The sequence below is a fragment of the Panthera leo genome, chromosome D1, assembly GCF_018350215.1.
Source record: "Panthera leo isolate Ple1 chromosome D1, P.leo_Ple1_pat1.1, whole genome shotgun sequence".
NCBI classification, from domain to species: Eukaryota; Metazoa; Chordata; class Mammalia; order Carnivora; family Felidae; genus Panthera; species Panthera leo.
The window spans coordinates 110,034,896-110,050,785 of NC_056688.1; the positions used below are offsets into that span (position 1 = coordinate 110,034,896).

Consider the following 15,890-nt stretch of genomic DNA (forward strand, 5'->3'; position numbering starts at 1 on the left):
GGCCCTACGTCATCGGCGCGCGCCGCCGCGGCCTCGGTCGCGGAGTGATGACGTACAGACTACCCTCCGCCCCCCGGACTGTCAGTCCGAGCGCGGCCGAGCAAGGGCCGAGGGGCCCGCCGGGCCGGCGCCGCTATGGCGGCCGTGTTTGACCTGGACCTGGAGACGGAGGAAGGCAGCGAGGGCGAGCCAGAGTTCAGCCCCTCGGTGAGTGGTCCTCCTGGGCGCGGCTCGATCCCGGAGCCGATCCCACCCCCTAGGCGGTGGAATGGCGCTGGCTTCCCCCCAGCCGGTGTCTCAGATCCCGGCCCCCATTAAGTTCTGACCCATCCTCACCCACCCCGACCTGTCTTCCAGGTCCCCAGCCCTTCCCCTGGTTCTCCCTTTTCTGCCCTCGGCCTCTCCTCCCCAGTGCTGGCCCATCGCCCCCTAGCTCCCATTCCTGACCCCCTCCTCTCCCGGGCCAAGTAGTCCAGCTTGAGGGGGAGGGCTCCTGGTACCTTCCTTGGCTCTTACCCCTCGGTTTCTCACAGGACGTGTGGCCCCACGGAGAGTTGAGGGCGGCTGGCCTGGAGTGAGTGCGGGTTGTGTTGGGGGGGGGCGGTGTGCAGGGAGGGAATGGGCTGGGGCGAACTGGAGCCTTGCCCCCATTAACCTCTTGCGTCAATAGGCCTGTGGGACACTGCGAGGAGGTGGAGTTAACGGAGACCAGTGTGAACCTGGGCCCCGAGCGCATCGGGCCCCACTGCTTTGAGCTGCTGCGTGTGCTGGGCAAGGGGGGCTATGGCAAGGTACTGGCCCTTCTCCCCTGCTGGTCTCCCTGCCTCAGTCTTGCAGCAGCAGAGGGTCTCAAAACAAATTAGACTTGTAGATCACTAGAGCCTCTGTAGATCTCTGGGGTAAAAACATAAAGGAGGGAAAGGCAAATCCTCTCAGAGTCCACCCCCGACATCTTTCCTGCCCCACCCTTGGGTGGGCCTAGGCCTCTCGGTCTCAAGGCCGGAGCTTTAGGGTGGAGCTTTGTGAAGGTAGGCTATGGAGAGGGAGGTTAATCCTGTCTCCCCTGCCCTACAGGTGTTCCAAGTGCGAAAGGTGCAGGGCACCAATTTGGGAAAAATATATGCCATGAAAGTCCTGAGGAAGGTGAGTCATTTGTTCAGCCAGCAAATCCTTACTCGGTGGCTGCCATTCCCCAAGCACTCTTCCAGGCTTTGGGAAGACACTAGTGAACGTGATGGTGGAAACGGTGCCAGTCTTGGGCATTTGCTGGTTTATTGTCCATTGCGGTTATATTATTGTATGGTAGTTCTCGCCTATGGGCTGTTTTGCCTCCCAGGGGACATGTGGCAATTTCCACATTTTTGAGTCACAGCTGGAGAGGGTGCTCCTGGCATCCAGTAGGTAGAGGCCCGGGACGCTGTTAAACATCCTCCGATGTACAAGACGGCGCCCATGGCAAAGAATTACCTGCCCCAAATGCCATCCGTGCCAAAGTGGAGATATACCTCTAGAGGATAAATCAGTCCTTGAGAAGGATGACCGTCGTTAGCGGGATTGTGAAAAAATACAATGGAGTGAGACAGGGTGGCGGAAGGGTAATGGCTGGAGGGACTAAAGGAGCCCGAGGCACCTACCTTCTGACTGTGATCCCCGCCTCTTCAGGCCAAAATTGTGCGCAACGCCAAGGACACAGCACACACGCGGGCCGAACGGAACATTCTAGAGTCAGTGAAGCACCCCTTCATTGTGGAACTGGCCTATGCCTTCCAGACTGGTGGCAAACTCTACCTCATCCTCGAGTGCCTCAGTGGTATGAGCGCGGGCCCAGCGGGGGAACCAGGGCCAGGGAACCAGCCAGGAAGCACTGGGAACTCTGGGGAAGCCCGGAGAGATGTGGTGTGTAGAATGGCTAGGGGGCCCCCACACTCATCCATCCGTCTGTCCATCCATCCCTTCATCCACCCGTCTGTCCATCCATCCATTCGTTCAGCAAACGTCTGTCCGGCACCTCTTGTGTCCCTCACCTGTATTGGGGGTGGACGGGAACAGTGGGAGTTCGTACAGAAACCCAGGGGCTTGTTTTGTCCACATCCACCACCCGTTCATGTCCTGCTCCTCTCTCCTGGGTGCCCTGTGTCCGATCAGGTCCCAGATCCAGCTGGTTCATTCTTGGCAGTGTCCTCCATCATCTCCACTCTCTTGAGGGGAGGGCACGAGTCACAGTTGTTTCCAAACCGGGCCTGAGGCCTTCAGCTCACCCTCTTCCTAGTGTCTCCTCCACGAACTCCCAGGGTGGTCGTCGTGTGGCGTGGAATTGTCCCCGACACTCACAGTCATGGCTCCTTGTAACTGCTCGGATAAGCCTGGCCTCCTTGGCCTGGTGCCCCCTGCTGGCCACGAAGTGGTGGGGCCTGCCCCCTCCCCCTGTCCCATCTGCACCAGATGGGCCCTGTGAGCTCCAGTATCTGTGTCTGTCTCAGCGCCCCCTTAATTCCCATTGCTACCATGGGCTGTGTCTCCTCACATTGGGAGTAATTTTGCCGCCTCTGTGAGATTTTTTGGGTTAAGCTCTTGGAGCTGTTGCCTCAGTCTGGCATGTTAGAGCACCTGTGTGCATGTCTGTCTCCCCATTAGACTGAGCGTCCTGAGGGCAATGGCTGGGTCTCTTCATCTCTGTGTCCCCAGCTTCACCCAGCACAGGGCCAGACACCGAGTAGGCGTCGGTAGATGTTTGCTGAATTGAATTGAATCCCCACGGCAGCTCTGTGAGGCAGGTAGGGCCGGAATTACGAGTCCCACTCTCCCCAAGAAGAAACCAAGATTCAGAGCGCAAAGGCACTTGCTCCCAGCACACGGCTGCTGACGTGTTTGTGTCGCAGGCGGTGAGCTCTTCACGCATCTGGAGCGAGAGGGCATCTTCCTGGAAGACACGGCCTGGTAGGTATTACTTCTTGCCTCTCCTGAGGGGCTCCAGGGATCCCCTCTCCCCAGAGCAAGCCCCACCCCTACCCTTGCCTTCACCCTGTCCTGTCTCTGCAGTTTCTACCTGGCAGAGATCACGCTGGCCCTGGGCCATCTGCACTCCCAAGGCATCATCTACCGGGACCTCAAACCTGAGAACATCATGCTCAGCAGCCAGGGTGCGCATGCGCGCGTGCACCCTGCCCCCCGCAGCTGCGAGGCGGGTCAGAATCTGCCGGGAGGGCCGAGGAGCACCGTGCAGTGAGCCAGGGCCCTGACCACCCTCTCCAACATCTTCCCCAGGCCACATCAAACTGACAGACTTTGGACTCTGCAAGGAGTCGATCCATGAGGGCGCCGTCACCCACACCTTCTGTGGCACCATTGAGTACATGTAAGTGGTAGCTGGCTGGGACCAGGGGTGGGGAGAACTGCCAGGAAAGGCCTGGCCGGGCTGATGGTTTCACCCGTCCCCTCAGGGCCCCTGAGATTCTGGTGCGCAGTGGCCACAACCGGGCGGTGGACTGGTGGAGCCTGGGGGCCCTGATGTACGACATGCTCACTGGATCGGCAAGTCCAGCCTCCTGGGGAGGAGGGGAGGGGGGAGAGGGGTGGGAGGGGTCCCCATCCCGGCCAGGGGCAGGGCCTGGGGTGAAGCCCGCAAGTCTCCTCTCACCGTCTGCTTTCTCCAGCCACCCTTCACTGCGGAGAACCGGAAGAAAACCATGGACAAGATCATCAAAGGGAAGCTGATACTGCCCCCCTACCTCACCCCGGATGCCCGGGACCTCGTCAAAAAGGTGGGCTCCGGGGGCGCCTGGGGGCGCTCAGTCAGTTAAGCGTCCAGACTCTTGATTTCAGCTCAGGTCATGATCTTACAGTTCATGAGTTCGAGCCCCAGTGCAGAGCCTGCTTGGGATTCTCTTTCTCTCTCTCAGAATAAATGAATAAACTTAAAAAAAAAAGGGGGGGAGGGCGGTTGGGCTCCCTCCTGCCCCTGGTCCAGCCCCCATGTCTTCTAGGCCCCGTACGGGGTCCTCTGGGCTGTGCGACATCCCCACTTGTGCACTATGCCTTTGGGATGAAGCGGCACCTGCTTTGGGTTCCAAGACACCGAGCTTGTGCCTTAGCTCTGTTGTAGACCAGCTGCTGACCCTGTACCCATTTGTAGTCCCAAGTTCTCATCAGCCAGAGAAAACGTTCATGATGAGCTAGCCGCTCTCCCATCACGAAGGCAATCATTAGGGATAAAAGTGGGAAGGGTGGGTTTGGAGACCGGATCCCTGCTGGAGTGCCCTGGAGTGATCCCGGTGACCAGGTGCCTTTACGAAGGCTTCATGGCAGAGGGCCCATTGGACCAAGTTTGGAAGTCCTAGGGTGGCCCGTAGGTGGAGACCCAACTCCAGAGGCCTTCTCCCTCCTCCACCCTTCCCCGCCCCAGCCAGCCCCCAGGAACACAGGGGAACACACAGTCAGTGTCTGTCCCCCAGACCCTCACCCTCTGCCCTCGCCCCGCAGTTTCTGAAGCGGAATCCCAGCCAACGGATGGGTGGCGGCCCAGGAGACGCTGCTGATGTGCAGGTGGGTCTGGGACCATCAGGAGAGGGCGGGGCTGAGCCCCCAAAGGACAGGGGGCAGGCAGGGCCTTAGGGCAGAGGGAGTTACTGAGGGAGCCGAAGAGGGTGAAATGGTGGTGTTTGGGGGCACTCTACCCACAGAGACACCCCTTCTTCCGACACATTAATTGGGATGACCTCCTGGCTCGCCGCGTAGACCCCCCTTTCAGGCCCTGTCTGGTGAGTGGAGGTCCCACCGGACTGGGGGCAGGTGGAGGGCCCATCTTGGACGCCCCCTGACCCCTCCTCCCCATTCGGGTCGCTCACAGCAGTCAGAGGAGGACGTGAGCCAGTTTGACATCCACTTCACACGGCAGACGCCAGTGGACAGTCCAGATGATACGGCCCTCAGTGAGAGCGCCAACCAGGCCTTCCTGGTGAGGTCCTTTGTGGCCCGAGGGTTATGGGGACACGGGAAGGATTGTGGCTAAGGAGTGGGGGATGCTGAGCGTTGCCCAGCCCTGCCTCACCTCCTTCCCAGGGCTTCACGTACGTGGCACCCTCCGTCCTGGACAGCAGCAAGGAGGGCTTCTCCTTCCAGCCCAAGCTACGCTCCCCCAGGCGCCTGAACAGCAGCCCCCGGACCCCGGTCAGGTACCACAGGGCAGAAGGGAGTGTGTAGCTGGAGCAGGAGGCCAGTTCTAGCTTTGGCTCTGCCCCGTCCACCCCAGGGCTGCCTTGGTTGAATCTCAGTGCTAGCCTCTACCGCTGGGGACCCCTTTGTCATCTACCACTGGGGACCCCTCGTGGCACAGGCTGCCTGGCTGGGCACCTGACCTCATAGTCTGTGTGCCCAGGCAGGTGGGGAAGTTGGCCCTCTGACCCCAGTGCCAGTAGGTGCTGACTCAGCCTTGGTTTTCCCTGCAGCCCCCTGAAATTCTCACCCTTTGAGGGATTCCGGCCCAGCCCTGGCCCATTGGAGCCCACGGAGTCCCCTCTACCTCCTCTCCTGCCACCACCACCGCCACCCTCGAGCTCTGCCCCCCTTCCCATCCGACCCCCCTCAGGGACCAAGAAGTCTAAGAGGGGCCGTGGGCGCCCTGGGCGCTAGGAGGACGGATGGCTGTGAGGGCAAGCGGGACCCTGGGCCAGTTCCAGAGGCCTGGAGGTGTGTCCAAGAGTACAGGAGTGAGTGTGTGTGAGGGTGTGTCTCTGTTGGGGGTGGCTGTGCCCCTGGACCATGCCCACAGAGGGCCACAGGCTGTGGCTGTCAGTGGAGTGGCCTTGCCGCCCAGCTGGCCGCCTGCAGTTGAGCTGTGCCCTTAGCGAATTAAAATATTGAATCATGGCACTGACCTGGCTCTTGAACTTGGATTTCTGGGGGCAGGAGTGGGTGGGGTGGCGCTGGGAGGACCCCTGCTGAGAGATGGAAAGGGTCGCTACAGGACCACAGAGCCACAGGGCTGGAGGGCTTTTATTTCAGGTGGCTGCCCAGTGCCCATAGGGAGGGGTGGCCTTCCCGATGGGGACAGGGATGCACGGCTCTGGGGACCGAATGGGTAAGGGAGTGATAGTCTGAGACTCTCCATCTGGGGATGTGGGCGACAGTGGGTCCAGGGCAGGCTGTGTCCAAGCGGCCGTGGCGGCTTTGGGAAGCAGAGGCACGGTGACGGGGATGTGGCACCACGCGGGCTCCTACAGTGCGGTGACGTGGAGGCCCTGGCCCTCTGGCACTTCAGCGCTGTCATCCCAGGCCGCGCTGCCAGCAAAGGCGTGAAGGTCACTCAGCAGGGCCTCAGCGCTGCCCCCTGAGCCCGCCGGTCCCTGGGAGCTGAGGCCCAGGCCCCCGTCGGCGTTACTGTCACGTGCTTCCTCAGCGGGCTCTGCCGCCTGCCGTGGGCCGGGCGCCTCTCCGCATCGCTGGCCCTCGTCCCGGGACTGTGTCTCCCCCAGGCCTCCAACCAGGTGGTAGTCCTCTTCCTCGTCCTGCTCGTCCTGCTGCTGCTCTGGGTCCTCATTGGGTGACCCCAGCTCAACCCGGGCCCGGAGCCAGCGGCCTGGAGGGCTGGCCCAGAGCAGGCGGCGCGTGCGGCCCCACAGGGCGGCGCCCAGGCGGGCCGGGTGGTAGTAGCCCCCCGAGTCGCGGCTGAGGCGGCGCCAGGCCAGCGCCAGGCCGGTGACCAGCAGGAGCAGCAGCAGGAGCAGCAGCAGCACGACCGTGCCAGAGCTGGGGGCCTCACCATCCGAGGTGCCGCTGCCCGAGCACAGGACCCCCGGCAGGGCCAGCAGTGTCCCAAGCCCTAGGGCACAGGGCAGGTCCTGCGGGGAGACAGGCGGGGGCTTGTCACCGGGGCTGGGCGGGGGAGGAGGGGGTAGTTGGTGCCTGGGTCCTCAATTGCCTCTTGGGCAAAATGGGGACAGTCAAGCAGAAAAACCCAAGTTCTTAGGGCCCCGGTCCTTTGAGATCCGGCCGCGGAGCCTCTGATGCCCTGCCCTCGCCACCCCACCTGCACTGTACGAGCCTGCGCCTGCCAGGGGACCGTGTGCCGCCTGGTCACTCCGGCCAGATGCCCCATCCCCGAGAGCCACACGGCTGCCGGCTCGCCTTGGCTCAGACCATCTCCGTGAGGCCCGATCTGACCCGGAGTACTGCCCTGCCGCTTCCCCCCGCGCCTGGCCGAGCCTGGCTCTGTTTTCCTCTCCCTTGTGCTCCTCACACAGCCGGCAGGTGCTTGCCGTTTACCCCGTCTCTGCCCCAGCGGCGTAAGCAGCAGGGAGACAGGGATCCTTACGGCTCCAGCACTGAATTCCCAGCACGCATAGCAGGTGCTCAGCTAATACTGGTTGAAAGTGTCCAGACTGCCCGTGGGGTGGGGGTGGGGTGTTGAAGGAGAGAGGTGGCCTGCGAGGCTGGTTGTCGGGGCTGGCTCCTCCTGAGGCCTGGGATGGAGGGACCACCTCCGGGACAACTGTTTACCCTCCACCCGGCCAGGCCTCAGGATGGGGGCCCCTGAAGCCCCTCTTCCCTCCCACACGTGGGACTGCCCCAGCTGCACCGCTTCCGCTCAACTCCGCGTCCCCTGGGGGCCTTAGGTTCGCAGGGCCAGGGGCTGGGAGAGGCTGGTGCTGCTAACAGAGGAAGCCTGCGGTTGGAAAAAGGCAGATGGGGGAGGTGGCAGAGGGGGGAGGGGTGCCGAGGTTTCAAGCAAGCCTCCTCTTCGCGCGCCCCAGGCCCTCTCTCTGCCTGGGCTCCAGGGATGCAGGCAGGCTCTGCCCAGGTCCCAGGTCCCAAGCAGAGCAGGTGAGAGAGAGAGTCTAGCAAAGGTTCTCGAAGGGGGTCTAGGCCCGGAGTGGGGTGCTAGGGGCACACTCTGAATCCCAGGGAGGCCCAGCTCGGCGGTAAGGGGAGAGGAGGGCCCAGCTTCTGCCCCACGCTCGCCCGGGGTCTCCCGCCTCTGCCCTTGACTGGCTGCTTCTGCCCGTGGGCCCCAGTGGGGCGTGGGGGAGAAATCCTCACTTAGCTCCCAGGGCCCAGACATTCCAGCCCCGACCTGTCGCCCCCACTGCAGGGCCCAGTGGGCTCCTGGGCTCACCATCAGTCCGCCGGCCTCAGTGCTCAGGCGCCCACCGCCAGCTCTGACTGTGCTGAGTGGAAGTGAGCTCTGGCGCGCTCAGCTGCAGCTGGGGGTTACTCGACGCTTCCGCTTCCTGCCCACAATACCCCACCCAACACTCCCTGCCATATCCCCTGGTGGGGGGCCTTGGGCCTCTGGGGACCACCCTGACCCACACCGGAGCCTCATAGGTCTCTCGCCGGGTGACGCTTGGGCTGTGGGGCCTGTGACCAGGCCTCCAAAAGGAGGAATGGCACCAGCTCAAAGCAGGACGCCGTCCCGGGTCTCCACAGGTCCGCGACCTCAGTTTCTCTACTCGGCAGAATTCAGGGAAGCGCTGGCTGTGGGGGATGCTCATGGCCCCCAGACCTCCCTCAGATCTGGGATCCCCGTGGGCCTCATTTGTCCCCAGCCTTCCAGACTTCCTTTCCCAGCCCCACCCTTTGCAGAATGGCAAACCTGGCTTTTAGAAAGAGAATTTTATTTGGAATGAAAATATAGAGCCTGTGCCTCCCGCTTACTCTGCGGAAGGAGCAGGGAACTGGGGGGGAGATGGTCCCTCAGAGTATAAGCTTGCCTTGGTACAAAAACCCTCCACAGTAACAATGACAAGAGCCAGGTGGTGGCTCTAGCCTGGGCCCACAGGATGGGACAGGGTGTGGACTGCCCCCGAACCTGCCCCAGAGGCCCTGGGCAGGGGCAGGAGGCAGCCAGCCGGCGGTGGGACTTGCCAACAGAGGCTGGGTGAGAAGGGAGTGGAGGAGGAGGTGAGGGGGAGTGGCACCCCCTGGGCCTACGGTCCTAAGCGTCCCCATTCTCTACTCGGCCAAGCTGTTCTTCCAGGCGGCCAATGCGCTCCCCCTGCTCCTTGACCAGCGCCCTCAGTGCCCGGAGCTCCTGCATCACCTCCTCCAGCTTCCCAGCCTCCTGCAGGGACAGTGAGGGTGGGGGGGGGGGGGGATAGGCGGTCAGGTGTCGTGGAGCTGCAGCCCTCCCCAGATCTACCAGGCAGGGGCCTGAGCCCGGCAGACAGGCGGCGAACGGTTCGGGTGCACACAGCAGACCAGGGTGACACCTGCGGCTTCCCGACACCGCCCCGACTGTGAGGCACGTACCCCGGCTCCGGCGAGGCTGCCGCTGGGGGCGGTAGTGTGAGTGGCGACAGCGGATGTGGAGGCTCCTAGGCGGGCCGAGCTGGGGGCCACGGCAGGCCGGCTATCGGATAACACGTTGCGCCGGCTGACCTTCAGGTCCCGCTGTTTGCTGGGCACGTAGGCCTCCCGCAGGGAGATGAGAATGGGGTTGGCATCCCGCCCGCTCACCCACTCCTCTGCCTCCAGGGCCGCCTCAGGCCCAGCCGTGTCAGGGTACAGATCGTCCTGGAAGAGGTCCGACTGGGCAGGGGGTGGGGGAGGTCGGGATCAGTCAGGGGCCCAGTGTCAGGGTCCTCTCGTCGGGACCCTGGGCAGCCGCCCTCTCATCACTGCCTTGGCCTCCAGGCCTGTACCCTGCCAACCCATCCTCCGATGGCCTGGCCTCCAGCGGCCTCTCTCAAGCACAAATCTGTCATTTCACTTCCCCTCGGGACACGCCAGCAACCCCCTCAGAAGCCTTCCCAACACTCCTAAGCAGGGGCCAGCTACGTGGTTTCACGGGATCCTGGGAGCCGTGTAAGTCAGCCTCCCTCACAGCTCTGCTCCCTGGGACGTGCCCGGCTTGCACAACGGCCCACTCAGTGGAGAACGAAGCTCGTCCAAGGCTCTTGGCTGGACATCTGAGGCTAGGCCACACGGGACTGATGCCCTCCTCATGGGAGTCTCCCCTACAGCCAGACTCCCGTCCGCTCTCCATTCTCACCTCTGTTCCCCCTGCCTGGCTTATGCCCACCCTAGCCATGCTGTCGGTCCTGTGTCACCTACTACAGGGAGCCCTCCACGGCTGCCCGGCTCCTGTCCATCTCCTGTGGCTCTTCCGGAGCAGGGCCTCAGCTCAACCTGTCCCATCCCTGCCTGTCTTGTCTGGCAAAGCCCAACACCCGGCTGGGTGTGACCAGCCCACTGACCACATCCGTACTCAACCGTGTCCCATTCACAGACCTCACGCCTGCCTGGCCTGTCTGCTGGAGAAGGGAGTGGGTGGGCGGGGGACCGGGTGGCCTCACCTTTCTTGGCACGGTCATGACAATGGGCTCACACTTGCGTTCGTGCAGTTTGTAGAACCTGGGAAAGGCGGGGGAGGGAGGAGCCATGGGTGGAGCCTCCCCCTCACTGGCTCCCTTGGCTCCCTGCACTCTCCACTCCCAGGCCTCGCCCCAGCCCCTCCACACTCTGACCTCTGACCCTGGCCCTGCTGTGGGCTGGTTCCTGCTCTGAGCAGCCTCCGAAGATCTGACCTTTCACCCTGGACGGCCATGGCCTGGCCTCTGCCGCTGGAGCCAGCCACCTGGGAGGCCCTTCTTACCGGGCAATCTCACACTTGCTGACCTCCAAGCCCCTCTTAGGCATGCTGCCCATGCCCCTCTGGGGCTCTTTGCTGGTAAACGTGTTCAGGAAGTGGATGTAGGGGGGCTCATCTGTGATCTCAAAGTACCGGATGCTGGAGTCACCCTGTGGCGGGGGAGGGGGCAGGGGTCAGCGCTCGGGCAGGCAGCCTTCTTCCCTGCTCCCCCGTCAGGCCTGCCCAGCCCCACCTTGCCACACACGTAGACCACGCTGGTGTCCGGGTCGTAGAAGGGCAGCAGGGCCCCATTGCTGGAGTCCAGCTCCTGCAGGGCCATGGGCTCCTCGAGGTTCTCCTGGCACATGGGGTGGGGGGCAGTCAGGCCAGAGTCTTTCCCCCACCTCTCCTCACCTTCCCAGCCCCCCATCAGGACTGGCCCCAAGCAGCCTCACATGCCAGCTGGCACTGCCCCCACCACACCAGACGGGGTCTCTCCCACCCTCCTGGATCCCCTCCACTCCCAGGATCTCACTTTCCTAGCCTACTGCGGGCCACTGAGCCAGTGCTGAGAAAGTCCCTACCACGTGGCAGCTGGGGGCACCAGGCAGCACCAGCTCTGTCTCAGAGGGACTTGTGCAGGTCACCATACAGAAGCACGGGGCTGTGGGACAGAGCACTTCAGGGGAAGGGCTGGGAGGCCTCCTGGAGGAGGGGGCCTCTGCACGGAGTCCTGAAGGGCAGCCAGATGGGAACAGGCAAGCAAAGGAGGGAAGGGCCTTTCGGTTGGCAAGAATAATGTGGGCTGAGACTCGAGGAAGCTGGAGGCAGTCGGGGAGGCTGGAGAGCAAGGGGCAAGGACAGAAGAGGATGGCAGGGTTCCAGGTCCCGGGAGCCTCAGGTGCTAGGCTGAGAACCTGGGAACCACAGGCCTCTCTCCAGGGTGACTCCTGCCCTCCTTGCCCAGGGTGGGGCCCAAGTCTCAATCAAGCCTGTCCCCTCGGGCTGGCCACGGCCACTCACCGGGTCCCACAGTGCCAGCTGCCGCTCACTCATGCGGCTGAAGCCCGTGGTGAACACCTTGCCGTCCGCCAGGAAGATGGCCCGCATGGGACGGGCCCCCTCGTGAGCCCTCTCCCTCTCCTGTCCGGGGGACACAGTGGTCAGTACAGCACCCCGACAGAGCCCCTGGGCCTGTCCACTATCATCCTAGCCCTCCAGGGCCACGTACCGCCACCAGGGTGCCCCGGCGGGGGTCGATGATGCGCACGCTCTTGTCCTTGCACGCAGAGCAGAAGAGGCTGCCGTTGTGGTTCCAGCTGACGTTGTAGATGAGGTCGGGGTGCAGGCCGTCCAGGCGGTACAGTTCCTCCGCCGTGCCCACGTTCCAGACGAGCACCACGTTGTCACAGCCTGCCGGGCAGGGGGCCATCAGCCTACCAGGCTGGCTTGGACCACCCTCCTGGGGCCAGACCCGGCCTCTCGACCTCTGCGGTCAAGCTTTACCACCCGTCACATGGGCCCGGGCGAGGGTTTGGGGCTCCGGAACCGTGCGTAGAGAGGGGCGGGGGGGTGGGGGGGCGGGCGGCGCAGACCTGCACTGAGTAGCACGTTGCGGGCGGTCGGGTGCCAGGTGACAATGCCCACTCGCTTGGTGTGCCCCTCCAGGACCACTACCGGCTCCGTCAGTGGGGAGGCCAGCCCGTTCTCCGGGATCTGCCACACCTGTGGGAGGGGTGGGGATGCCAGTGGAGGCCTCTGCTCGGCCCCGCTGCCCGCAGCCTCGAGCCACACCTGTGACCCGGGCCCAACCACAGCCCCGTGCCTCACCATGACTGTACAGTCCTCTGAGCCGCTGGCGATGACTTCGTCATTGTGGGGACACCAGTCGATGTCCAGGACGGGTCCCGTGTGTCCACACACCGTCGGGTAGGCCTTGTCGATGCGGCCCGTCTGCGGGCATGAGAGGGGCAGTCAAGGGTGAGCAGGAAATGTTTGTTGCCTCTGCCTCTGCCTCTGGCCCTGACTCTGCCTCGGTGGCAATAAAAAACTTTCTCCATCTGTGCTAATACCACCTGGGCAATAAATGTAGATTATGACACCTGTCCAACAGTGTGGGGATGGGCGAGATACGGAATGTGAAGTGAGCAGACAGGCCTGGCAGGTGTGGCCGAGTCTCCAGTCCTTCCCCCAGCCCTGAGGGGGCCCACCTTGCTCAGGGGAAGCACCAGGAAGGCACCCCCACCGCTGGCCTCCACGATCACCGCCAGGAACTTGGGGTTGACTGCGCAGAAGGTGCTGTCCCAGGTGACACGGGACACTCGAATATCTTCGTAGCACTGGTCATTCTTGACCGGCTGTCCGAACACATGCCGGAATTTGCTCTGCCGGACCACTTTGCGGAAGGACATGTCTGCAGGGTGGAGAGGCCTGGATCAGCCCTCACCCACCCCAACAACCCCCATCCCTCCCAGGGGCTGCATGAAGGGAGGCGGGGAGGATGCAACCAGGGGCCTGGTCGTCGTAACCCTCTTGGCTTTCAGTTTCTCCAGTTACAGAATGGGGTCACAGGGATAGACCCTGGCTGCCACCCCTCTAAGGTGGCGTCTGGGGGTGGGGGGGTAAATGCACTGACCCAAGGCCCCCACTGCTGAGTGGGGAGGGGCTTTGCGGGACCCTACCCAGGCCCCTCCCTGACTCTGGTATGTGTGGGGGAAGTGGGAGGTGCCAGAGCAGGACAAGCACCTCGGAGGGTCCTAGTCAGTTGCAAGCAGGCTCCTTCCTGCCCAGGATTTGGAAGTTGGCTGATGGGTTGGACAGCCACAAGAGGCAGGAAAGGACTCCTCTGTGGAGCCGCACTCAGCCCCAGTTCCGAGCCCCAGGGAATGTGCAGTGCCTGCAGGAATGTGCAGGGAGCTGCCGAGAGCCCCAGGCCGGCCCAGGGGGCCTGGCAGGACTGGGCGGGGGAGGGGGGGAGGGGGGTGGTCAGGACGCCGCTCCCGGCCGCAGAGCATCGCAGGGCGCCTTCGGAGCGGGGTCCAAGGTGAACCAAGAGGGGACAGGCTGGGTGGCCACAGGGAGTGGGGACAGAGGGTGGGGCGCCGCGGAGGGGAAGGGCTCCTCGGACTCGCGACCCCCACCCCAGCCTCCTGCGGCCCCGCCCCCGCAGCCCAGCCGGGTCCCCCGCCCGCGACCCCAGTCCCGGCCCGCCGCGCTCACCGGGGACGCCGGGGACTGCGGCACCGGCCTCGGGCGGCTCCGGATCCCGGCCTCTGGGAAGCAGGAAGCGGGAATCAGGAAGTGACAGAGGAGCCGGGGGCAGGGGGCGGGGGGGCGGGGCGGGGGCTCGCGGGGGCGGGGCCGAGGTCACGCGCGGAGGGGCGGGGCGGGAGACTGCGAGCCGCCCCAGGAGGCCAGGAGCCCGGGGGCCAAGGGGGCGCAGGGGCGGGGCCTGGGCGAGCCCTGCCCCTCAGGCACCCGGGCCCCTCTAGGGCAAAGGAGCAGGGGTGGGGCCAGAAGGGCTGCAGGTGCGAGGCGCTGCCCGCCCGCAGACCGCTGCCCCTTCGCCATCCTCTCCTCTGGCGGAGCCCTCGGGAGTACGGGCATTGGGTGCAGCCCGCCGTCCCAGTCCCCATCCCCATCCCGGTGCATTCTTCCGGGTCCCCCAGCCCACCCCCCACCCACTCCAAAAATACAGTATCTAGTCTGACAGCCCGTGTGTTCACGTGCCTCTTTTTAAGGGTTACAAAAGTACACGCTCTTGATGAACAGTGTAAATGCACCAGCGGTGCGGTGTTTTAAGGGGTGAGCGGAAGGCCCCAGCCAACCCCTTCTTTCCCCTGAGCACCCCCGGGGTCTGCCGGGCCTCCTTATTAAAAATAGAAATGGGGACATGCCCTCTGCCAGATCGCTCACACCTTCCTTTCTCTTCCCGACCATCTCCCACGGAGGCCTAGTGGTCTGTCTGCAGATGTCTCCCTCCTAGCTAGCTCCTGTGACGGGGCCCAGACTGGCCTCCCTAGGTCTACCCTATCTCTGTCTGTGTCCCACCCGGGGGGCGGGGGGGGGAGGGGTACCTAGGTGTCTCTGTAGGTCCGACAGGCAGATCTGCTCCCTCTGCCCCGGGCTGGTGTCCCCAGGGCACTGGCCGCCTCCCTCAGTCCTTCCTTGAGACCCTGACCATCACCCCTTGGTCACCTTTTTCTTTTTTCCCAGAAAAAGGGGGGTAGGTGGGAAGAGGAAGGAAGAGCAAAGCTAGAAGGGGGCTTATCTGGGGCTGCAGGAGGCCCCACTGTGTGTCTGACACAGGCTGGGGCTCGTACCCTACTCACTGCTTTCCTCCCCTGATGAGGAAACAACTCAGAGAGAGGGGTGCCTGCCCCAGGTCACCCCGCCGAGATTTAGTTCCCATCTGTTTGGCTCCAAAGTCCTTGCTTTTCCCTTTGTTCCATAAACCCTGGGGCAGGCAGACCCTTCCAAAAAAGGACACGAATGAGGGTGCTTTGGAAGAGGGAGTGTCACATTAGCCTCTCTCTCCCTTGCGCCCTCCAGGCAACAGCCAGAGGTCTGTCTAAAGCCCAGATAAGACACCCCTACCCTAAGCCCTCCCTTCCCTGTTCCTTGTCACACTTGAAATAAATTGCGCCGTCATTGCATACCCCTCCCCCGTTTGTTACCTTCCTCTGCCCTGTCCCTGCATGTGGCCCAGTGACACTGATCCTCTTGTCCCCGAAACAAACCACCTTCCTTCCCACTGCGGGGCCTGGGTACATCCTGTTCACTCCATCTGGAAACGCTTCCCTCTGATTGTGAAAAGGCTCCAACCCTCACTTCCTCCAGGGCTCTGCCCAAATGTTGCCTTCTCAAAGGGCCCTCCCCAACCAACCCCTCGCTGGTCACTCTCTGGCCCTGACTTGTTCCCCCCATATCCTTCTTGATCACGATCTGGCGTCATCTTGTGTAACCATTGTGTATTTGCTTTTTGTCTGCCTCGCCCCGCTAGAATGTCAGCAAGTAGAGGGTAGCACCCGGTCTTTGGTCTTGTTCCCCACTGTGTCGAAGCACCTAGAATGAGACCTACCGCTCAGCATGCATTCAATTCGTGTACGTTGAGTGAAAGAATGAACAGCAGTCCTGAATGTAGGATCGACGATGTTCGTATTCACAGCTCTCAGAATGAGTCTCTCCTTGAGGGGTACCTCTCACCTGGAGAAGGCGTGAGTCTCCCAGAAGGCAACAGGAGTCCAGCCCCATGGGGTGTGTTAGGGGTGAGGTAGATGGACTGAGGAACGTCAGGGATGAGCCCTCCTTTCAACCTCTGTGG

General features: G+C 63.1%; 3 protein-coding genes across 4 annotated transcripts; 1 reads left to right on the forward strand and 2 right to left on the reverse strand.

Moving 5' to 3' along the window:
- Positions 1 to 29: 29 nt before the first annotated feature.
- On the forward strand, positions 30 to 5,884 carry RPS6KB2 (ribosomal protein S6 kinase B2). Of its 2 annotated transcripts, none has more exons than XM_042905035.1 (15): positions 30 to 207; positions 534 to 574; positions 671 to 791; positions 1,075 to 1,143; positions 1,663 to 1,810; positions 2,880 to 2,937; positions 3,040 to 3,140; positions 3,265 to 3,355; positions 3,441 to 3,531; positions 3,654 to 3,761; positions 4,480 to 4,542; positions 4,680 to 4,757; positions 4,847 to 4,959; positions 5,059 to 5,171; positions 5,445 to 5,536. In XM_042905035.1, exons 1-14 carry the CDS (start codon positions 136 to 138, stop codon positions 5,144 to 5,146), a joined length of 1,242 nt encoding a protein of 413 aa, XP_042760969.1. In that variant the 5' UTR covers positions 30 to 135; the 3' UTR covers positions 5,147 to 5,171; positions 5,445 to 5,536. The 2 variants fall into 2 exon arrangements, with proteins under 2 accessions (XP_042760969.1, XP_042760968.1); XM_042905034.1 differs by having other exon boundaries at positions 37 to 207; positions 4,847 to 4,954; positions 5,445 to 5,884.
- An 89-nt stretch (positions 5,885 to 5,973) lies between these two features.
- LOC122199734 (protein tyrosine phosphatase receptor type C associated protein) lies at positions 5,974 to 8,219 on the reverse strand. The gene is made up of 2 exons (XM_042905036.1): positions 8,111 to 8,219; positions 5,974 to 6,836 (listed from the first exon to the last, which is right to left on the reverse strand). The coding sequence occupies exons 1-2, from the start codon at positions 8,111 to 8,113 to the stop codon at positions 6,213 to 6,215; spliced, it is 627 nt and encodes a 208-aa protein (XP_042760970.1). The 5' UTR covers positions 8,114 to 8,219; the 3' UTR covers positions 5,974 to 6,212.
- Positions 8,220 to 8,595: 376 nt separating this feature from the next.
- CORO1B (coronin 1B) lies at positions 8,596 to 15,399 on the reverse strand. The gene is made up of 12 exons (XM_042906477.1): positions 15,244 to 15,399; positions 13,787 to 13,839; positions 12,778 to 12,980; positions 12,398 to 12,520; positions 12,163 to 12,292; positions 11,799 to 11,980; positions 11,591 to 11,710; positions 10,821 to 10,925; positions 10,592 to 10,737; positions 10,293 to 10,350; positions 9,247 to 9,525; positions 8,596 to 9,058 (listed from the first exon to the last, which is right to left on the reverse strand). The coding sequence occupies exons 1-12, from the start codon at positions 15,264 to 15,266 to the stop codon at positions 8,933 to 8,935; spliced, it is 1,548 nt and encodes a 515-aa protein (XP_042762411.1). The 5' UTR covers positions 15,267 to 15,399; the 3' UTR covers positions 8,596 to 8,932.
- Between the last annotated feature and the right edge of the window lie 491 nt (positions 15,400 to 15,890).

What these genes read in the sequence shown, in the direction of transcription:
- RPS6KB2 (XM_042905034.1), top strand. Translation starts at nt 136, where the DNA reads ATGGCGGCCGTGTTTGACCTGGACCTGGAGACGGAGGAAGGCAGCGAG. An exon ending in ACGACATGCTCACTGGATCG is followed by an intron (nt 3,532 to 3,653) that starts GCAAGTCCAGCC and finishes TGCTTTCTCCAG; the next exon opens with CCACCCTTCACTGCGGAGAA. An exon ending in AGCCCCCGGACCCCGGTCAG is followed by an intron (nt 5,172 to 5,444) that starts GTACCACAGGGC and finishes TTTTCCCTGCAG; the next exon opens with CCCCCTGAAATTCTCACCCT.
- CORO1B (XM_042906477.1), bottom strand. Translation starts at nt 15,266, where the DNA reads ATGCAGGGACAGGGCAGAGGAAG. An exon ending in CAACGTGCTACTCAGTGCAG is followed by an intron (nt 11,981 to 12,162) that starts GTCTGCGCCGCC and finishes CCTGCCCGGCAG; the next exon opens with GCTGTGACAACGTGGTGCTC. An exon ending in TCATGACCGTGCCAAGAAAG is followed by an intron (nt 9,526 to 10,292) that starts GTGAGGCCACCC and finishes CCCCCTGCCCAG; the next exon opens with TCGGACCTCTTCCAGGACGA.